Source organism: Procambarus clarkii, chromosome 26 (genome assembly GCF_040958095.1).
Source record: "Procambarus clarkii isolate CNS0578487 chromosome 26, FALCON_Pclarkii_2.0, whole genome shotgun sequence".
NCBI lineage: Eukaryota > Metazoa > Arthropoda > Malacostraca > Decapoda > Cambaridae > Procambarus > Procambarus clarkii.
Genome location: NC_091175.1, coordinates 18,880,514 through 18,889,098, shown reverse-complemented (window position 1 = coordinate 18,889,098; position 8,585 = coordinate 18,880,514). Strand labels below are relative to the sequence as shown.

General features: G+C 42.3%; 1 protein-coding gene across 1 annotated transcript; it reads left to right on the top strand.

Annotated features, from left to right (window-relative positions):
• Positions 1-4,678: 4,678 nt before the first annotated feature.
• LOC138368817 (serine/arginine repetitive matrix protein 5-like) lies at positions 4,679-7,329 on the top strand. Its single transcript, XM_069331515.1, has 2 exons — positions 4,679-6,077; positions 7,235-7,329. The coding sequence occupies exons 1-2, from the start codon at positions 4,679-4,681 to the stop codon at positions 7,327-7,329; spliced, it is 1,494 nt and encodes a 497-aa protein (XP_069187616.1).
• Positions 7,330-8,585: the final 1,256 nt, after the last annotated feature.

Sequence of the window (8,585 nt, the reverse complement as noted above, 5' to 3'; positions counted from 1 at the left end):
ACAACCCTCGGGTATGGACCTTGGCCCTCTTATTCAGGATGGTAATTTGGGCAGTAGGCAAAGTCGTATTACCTTTAGACTTTGCCGTATGGACACTCTTTGTTTGTTGCACCTTGCAGTACTGTACTGTGGTGGGAATGCTATCTTCCACCTTGGGTCTTGAATACGTTAATTTCGTATATTTGCACAGTGCTGCATGGTGCCTACCTCTTCTACACCTGTTACAGGTGTTGAATTGGGTATCACAATAGTCTATGTTGTGTGACTTGAGACACCTTGAACATCTCCCTAATTCCTGGAGTCGCTCAATACGAGTGTCTCTGGTTGGATAATTAGCACAACGGTATGTTGAATGTTTCTTTTTGCAGAACATACATGTCCCCCAGCCTACTGCACGTTTGGAAGTTACCGGTTTGGGTGAACTAGTAACAGTAGGCTTGGAGGATGCTGCTGCATTGTCAGATTTTCTGCAACTTGATGTTTGAGTAATTGGTTGATGTTTATTTGGGGTAGTTGTTTTACCCTTTAATTGACTCTTATTTTCTATTTCTGAAGGCTTGCAAGAGGCTTTAACTTCCTCATTTGCTCGTCGTTTGTTTATGATGGAATGTAAACCTTCAGTGATGTCCTGTACTGTCAGGAGGGTGTTATGTTGATGTGCATATAATTCATCTAGTATATCGCTGGACAATTTTCGTTGAAGGACTACTTTGGTCATCCATTCACTAGTAGTTATATCAACCTTAAGACTGAATGTTCTTAGTAGTGACTCAAACTCCATGCTGAAGGATTGTAATGAGTCAGCAGTCTGATCAGGTTGAGGTAAATCCAGCAATTGTAGTACTAGATGTATGACAGTTTTCTCATTGCCAGCATTATCCCTAGGAGGCTGGACTGGGAAATTAGTGCTGTCGCTATTTTCATTTACATTTTCTACTACTGGTTCAGCTTCACCTCTAGTTTGGAGGCATGTTAACTTAGTAGCTTCAGGTATTGGGTTTTCAGAAACCACAGAGACTGTGGATAAATTGTATGAAAACTGCTTAATTTCTGGTGGTATATTATTGGGTGAAGCTGTAGTGGGTGAAGCTTTACTGGGTGAAGCTTTATCCTTGTTGATTAAAGGATCTAATCTGGCTTTACATTTATTCTCAAAAAGATCCAGATCATCCATAACATTATCTACTTTATTTGATGTACTTGCTATTTGTTCTGATTCAATTATCCTGTGTAAATGTTCCAACCTGGCTTGAGTTTCTTCTTCATATTGTGCTAGGTCAGACAGGAATGGTTCCACATCTTCAACTACTATGTCGTCGTCGTCGTGGACCTGATTTTGGTAAGATTTCCTATTTGCTTTCAATATATGCAATTGGGTTTGAATCTGTAACAGTGGTATTTTCAACCGACGATAATTAATTACAGGCTCATATAACAACTGTTCATATTGGTTGAGATCTCTTGTTAGTTGGCGTTTGCTTGATATTAAAGCACGCTTTGCTTTCTGTGGATTAGTCATGGTGACTTGTACTTGGGCTGCTCATAAATTGTGAGCAAGCACTGATGGTAGCCTAGGGTAAATTCTGCACTCACTAGGCAATAATCCTACCTCTACTAGAGGTTAGCACTTAAAATTAATACACATTATATATATACAATCATCCACACTAATGATTTGAGTGATAAACCAGTGTCACTGGAAGTACCTTTAGGTTAGCTCTTCTATATCACCCTAGGATGGAATTGACACTAATTAATCACTCAAAGGTGTAATGATCATAAGTAAATTATTATATATACACAACTCAACTCGAGTTGATAAAAATTACACCCAAAATAGGGTCTGGACCATTCATTAATGGTGTTAGGTTGATCAATATAGTACAACTGACTATGGTAATAATGGGACTAGGATGAACGATAATAGTTCAACTAGTCAATGGTTAATACCCTACCCTGTTGTGGGTTGGCAATTAGTAAATATTATACTATGATCACTAGTGCAATATATATTAAATAATTCTCTATTTGGAGAAATAATATACACAATTATTGATAATAGCCTCTTAATTAGCCTCTATGAAACTTCTAATATTATCTAGAAGTATTAAATATTATTAGTGACCTCGCGAAATAAACTCCACAAAATTCGTAGATAATCTCTCGCGAAATGTAACACCACGAAATCCGTGAACAATCTCGCGAAGACACAGTCACTAATTAGGCTGGCTTCAATATTAGCGCTGTCATTTCACGAAATAACACGCCACCAAATATCTGTGGGTGTGCATGAAACCGCTGACGAAGCTGAACTGGGCTGAGGGAGGCTCCTGAGCTCCCTCGAGGCTACGCTGCCGTCTTGACTGCTGGCTTTGTTTAAATAACACTGCACTAGTATATTTAATGAATCCACTGGTTAACTGGTTCATCCGGTACTAAGATGACCAAATGTGGGTTCATAGGATCAAATAATCCGTCATCCGGTTCGAAGGACCAAATAATGTGGGAACCGACCTGTGAGATTTATATTTATTTAATTTATATGAATTTATATTTACGTTAATTTATATACTTCGATAGCAATTTGTATAATGATAAGTGGACTGTATTTCTGCAATAATCTCATAATCTCACAAATCGATCCTCTACACATTAGGGGGGGTTATTAAATTAATATATATGCAGCCAATCAAACTACAGAAATAACTACATACATTGATAAGGTTCCTTATCTTATAGTACAGCAGGTTAGTCCACCAGGTATAACTAGGGTGTAGACACCAAATTATCCTCTTTGAGGTAGCTTCCATATCACCCAGTAACTGGTGCACAAATCTTCCTTCCTCGTCTTGACCTGTCAAAAGTGCGCTAGCTGTGAAGCCAGAATCCTATATATGACAAGTATTTCAGAGAAAACAGTACATGGAACATGAAGACCTGGCTTAATTACCTTTAGTTTGAGGCGATTTCGCGATCTAACCGGGTCACCCTATATCCTGACATTAATGGCCATAAATGAATGATAAACGGGTTTCGGATAGACACTTAACTTGAATTTGTAGACAGCGTGTTGAAAAATGGTACACCTTTGGTTTCCATAACACTACGTCCAAGTAAATTTAACAGGAGCCGTATTTGCTCCCGTGTGAGCCTCTGGTCTCAATATAAACAACAATGGCTGCCCTCCTTCCTCCACTGACGCCTGGCTTACATTGTCCACATTTCAGAAAGTGATAGAAGGGTCACATTTACTCTACTTTAATATTGATAATTAAGTTAATTTATATAAGATGTTTTTATGATGGTAAAGTCCAAAGACTAATGTATTTAAGAATAATTCCCAGCAGAATAGCTGGTGAATTATAATAGTATGTGGTGATGATATCCCGTTTTCTATAGACGGTAATTCCACTACAAGTTACGTTTTCTATGGGTAACTTGTTGGTAATACAGCTATTATCTGTCTGTATGATATTATTAAATGGTGTCGGATTTTCCGACAGGGGTCCACTAAGACCCGCAGGAAGGGTATAGGATCCTACTACCGCCTATAAGATGGGTATGAGGTTCATAATAAATGAACAAAGTCAATCCAGTTAAATAAAAAGCATCATACCTAAACTGAAAGTCTTTATGTGCGATACAGAAGTCTAAATCAGGCAATCTGGAAGGATGTTGAGCAGATGACTTCTGTCTCCTGTTAATTCCCGTCTAAGAGACAAAAACCCTGTGCTTGGGTTTATTGAGGTAAGCCTCTACCACCCCCCCCCCCATCCCCATCACCTCCGGGGCCAATTATAGACCTTCCCCCAGGGTGCAGTGATAAGAATTATCCAACAACTGCTAAGTGAATAGAAGCATCGTGTGAAAACAGAGGCGCTAAACCGTGTTTGTCCTGCACAGGAATTAAACCAGAGTCCCACGGTTGTGAGTCGAGGACGCAGACCACTGTGCTACACACCCATAGCAGGCCCAGTGGTGCTAAGTAACTTTTCCCAGTCATATATTATATTAAAAAAAGATACAATATGCCTTAACTGTAAAAAACACAGGTATAAATACGAGATGAAGCCTTATACCTGACTCGTGGAGTAATGAGATTATCATGAGGGAGGTTGTGTCGGGTGTGTGGTGGGGTCAGTGTGAGGGTATAGTCTGTGAGGAGTCGACCTGGTCGGTGTGAGGGTATAATCTGTGAAGTGTCGACCTGGTCGGTGTGAGGATATAGTCTGTAAGGAGTCGACCTGGTCGGTGTGAGGGTATAATCTGTGAAGTGTCGACCTGGTCGGTGTGAGGGTATAGTCTGTGAAGTGTCGACCTGGTCGGTGTGAGGGTATAGTCTGTGAAGTGTCGACCTGGTCGGTGTGAGGGTATAATCTGTGAAGTGTCGACCTGGTCGGTGTGAGGGTATAGTCTGTAAGGAGTCGACCTGGTCGGTGTGAGGGTATAATCTGTGAGGTGTCGACCTGGTCGGTGTGAGGGTAGCCTGTGAGGTGTCGACCTGATCCAGGTGTATGTGAGGAGACAAGACCAGTGCTGTGTACCAGTGACGTCGTGATCTGGTGTTGAATATCAGTCAAGAACAGTCAAGGAATACTGAAGTCAACTTATGCAAAATATATAATTCTGTGAACACCATTCGAAATAATCAGATCATTACAACTGAAGACTTTCCATTATGGAAATACTCAGATTCTTTAAGTGTCCTTGCAAGTCCCTTCAACCTTCTTGCATCAGAGAAATGGAACTCGAGGAACTGCGGTACAAGATTCACAGACAAAATCGGAAGAGAGTTGCAATGCAGCGCCAGCATGAGAGGAGACAAGAGGAGACACAGATGGATAAGAGAAAGGAGAAAATCCTTCTTCACCAGCGTCCTCAACGATCGTATGGACTCGACTGGACCTCTCACTCAGGATACTCACGACCAGATTCTCACTCAGGATACTCACGACCAGATTCTCACTCAGGGGACAACGGTGAGACTTCATCGTCGTTAGAATCACAGGCTAAGAATATTAGAAGCCGTGGAACGCCTAATACTCTTAATTTTGTCATCGAGTCGCGGCGCAACATGGCGAAGATTACTGAACAGAACGCAGAACGTGAAATACAGAACAGCCAGAGCTCGCTGGATGGGGTGGTTACCACGCCAAGTTGTGACAAGCACATATGTATACATAGTCATAACTTCAAACAAAACTATTCTCTACTTGATGATCAACAATGTCACGACAATTGCAATGCCCATACAGGAACGCTGCAGTATAAAGATGCATGTATTTCAACCCGTTCCAATGGAATATTCGATTTGTCCAGCGTTAAAGAAGAGCAGGAAGATAGTCTAAAGAACCAGGAGAGACCGCATTCCTTCTCTAGCCAATTATCAGTATCTGAACCTAAATCGCAAAGACCGCATTCCTTCTCTAGCCAGTTATCAGTATCTGGACCTAAACCGCAAAGACCGCATTCCCTCATCAGTCAATCATCAGCATCTCGAGCGAATCTTAACCTAAAACAAGCTGCTCTTGACATTTTTCATCCCAAAGGCTCGAGGCAGCGATTTTCTCTTGTGAGTTACGGAGACTATCTCAGGGACGAGGGCAGACGAGCCCTCATCACCCCAAACTTCATCAGACGCTCCAGATCAGAGCCGAGATTACCTCAAGCAAACGCCAAGACGAAGCATCCTCTTAGAGATCACAAGCATCTAGCCAACCGGACGCCGCAGGAGCATCTTAGTGATGGGAAGAGTTCATCAAGAAGACACGACTCTTCGGGACGAGTCTCAACACGACACAAAGACGAAAAGGAACACAGAACATCAAGAAGGAAATATGAAAAAAGACGGTTAGAAAAACATGAGAATTCTTCCTTCTCCTCTTCCCGGGACGAGCGCGGACACTCGCGAACCAGCGCGACATCTGGAAAACAAACCACAGGTGTTTCCAGACGGTCCGTCGAGGCAAACACTACCAGAAACACTGGGAAACATTCCCAAGTGCCAGGGAGACGCAGCGAAGGTGTCGCAGAAGACGCCCGCGCCAGCCACTCCACTGGAACACAAATCCACCAAGGTATTGTTACGCGTTTATTGATTAGGTTTTTTCTGACTGAAATACTGTTAACTCATTCACTGTCTTGCTTTTCACCTTACTCCATCTTATCTCTCTCTCTCTCTCTCTCTCTCTCTCTCTCTCTCTCTCTCTCTCTCTCTCTCTCTCTCTCTCTCTCTCTCTCTCTCTCTCTCTCTCTCTCTCTCTCTCTCTCTCTCTCTCTCTCTCTCTCTCTCTCTCTCTGCCTCTGCATAATTTTTACTCTTGCGTCGCAATTTGCAACGGATTGAAAGATTTTGTGCAATATGCGATGTATTAGAAGATATAACAGGTTGCATGGCTAACGTGCATGGGGGGCGCCCGTCATGGGTATGGGTGTAAGTGACGATATTCCTTGGGTGCAGGTGGGGGGGGGCGCAGAGCTGCCCCCCTGCAGGTGTGTGTGTGTGGGGGGGGGGGGGGAAGCCTGGGGAGCGAAATACTGAGCATTACTACGGTCTCTGACCTCACCTGCCGAGGCTCACCACCCATAATCTGGTGGATCAAGTACCGTACACGTTTCAAAGTATAATATTTATCGGGAAAAGTGCCAGAAGCCACGATGCAAGTGCCAGAAGCCACGATGCAAGTGCCAGAAGCCACGATGCAAGTGCCAGAAGCCACGATGCAAGTGCCAGAAACCACTAAGTAAGTGTCAAAAGCCACAATTTAAGTGACATCGCAGCAATAAATAGATACGACAGAACCCAGTTGGCACTGTAACCTATACACCAGTTAATAAAGAGTCGAGAGGCGGGACCCAAGAGTCGTAACTCATCCCCTCCCCCCCCCCCTTGTAAATACAACAAAGTGAGTGCAACTAAGCGAGTACCTGTGAGGTTAAGAAAAGAAAGTGGGGCCAGAATTCTTAAAAGATATTTCCACAACTACTTCCGAAACCTGTACATCTTTCTTCGACGACCATCTATACCAATTTTCACTGCATTAAGCCGTTACAGAGTTACCCCATTACTGGCCTGAATAGAATTACTAAAAAAAGTTATATCAAAATATCACTATTTAAACATTATAACTCTTCACACTCGACAAATTCCTTGCTTTCATCGGTTATAGATAGACAGATTGATAGACTGATAGATATATTTTACTCATAAATGCCCATTTTTGTGTATTTACAGTCGAGTTAGTTCACACAAATTTACAGTCCATTATTGACCCATGTGAAAGTCATAATATTAGAAATTATTTTCCATTCTGTGGCCGCGAGCCTTAGGAGAGGTTTGTGGGGGGGGGGGATGGGTCGGTCTGGAAAGGGGGGAGATAATGGGGGTTTGTGGGTGGGTGGGGTGTGGGGTTTAGGGGGGTTAATATTGATCTTATGGTCTCTCAATCTGTGGAGGGTTAATTAGGGTCAACATTATCTTACTGACTAACGAGCGAGTAATATTATAGTCCAGGACTTTAGTCCAGGACTTTAGTGCAGGACTTTAGTGCAGGACTTTATTGCAAGACTTTAGTGCAGGACTTTAGTGCAGGACTAAATAAACTCTCAGGGTATAGGCTCCGGGAGGATGTGAAGGGACCCATTAGGCGGAAGCTAACCAAGCCATTACGGCTATACAGCACTGGGAAGGGGTCAGGATAAGGATTTGGGATGGGACGGAGGGAAAGGAATGGTGCCCAACCAATTGGTGGACGGTCGGGGATTGAACACCGACCTGCTTGACGCGAGACCGTCGCTCTACCGTCCAGCCCAAGTGGTTAAGGCCATTCTTTCCCACCAATTCGAAAAATACAGAAATTTCGTCTTTAGTTTTGTACTAAAAAGAACATTTTAATTTTGGTATTCTTGGGGATTGTAAAGTATGGCATAGACTGCTTGAAAGACACTCTACCGTCTGTTGTTTGCATTCTGATAGTACAATGAATTGTGGACGTTCCAGTATGGGATTACAATCCCTCCTTAAGTTATAATCGTTCTAGGTACGCCCGACATCAAAGATTAACTAGTTACTTGTTAGTGTAATCAAAACTGGTATTTCATGAAATATTAGTTTATATATAATGATTTTGTATATTAGGCCTAAGATAGGTTTAGGTATTTTGACAATTTGTATTTGTAGTAAGTGGATGAAGTTCATTGGAGCTCGCCCTCAGGCTAGGCTAGTTAAAGCGGCCCCCGACCCAACTAACTAGTCAATTTTGGAACCGACAGACCACTGGAACATTATCTAACACAGTGCACAATTACAAATTCATTAAGAGTTCAATTTAGATTCAACAGAGCAGAAAAAGTTGTTAAACACATGGGACAAAATCTTACTGAAGCGACCATACGAGTCATAAGCACTCACACTCCGCCTAAATAAAACAGAAACAAGTAACACTTACTGGGCCAGCCAGAGGCTTAGGGACCACACAGGAATATCCCTGAAAAAATTGAGTACGTTTTCCTTAAAAATAAATTTTAGAATATTATGTAAAGTTAGGTGTATGTGGTTCTTTTGGCGACTATTTGTGTATGCAGTA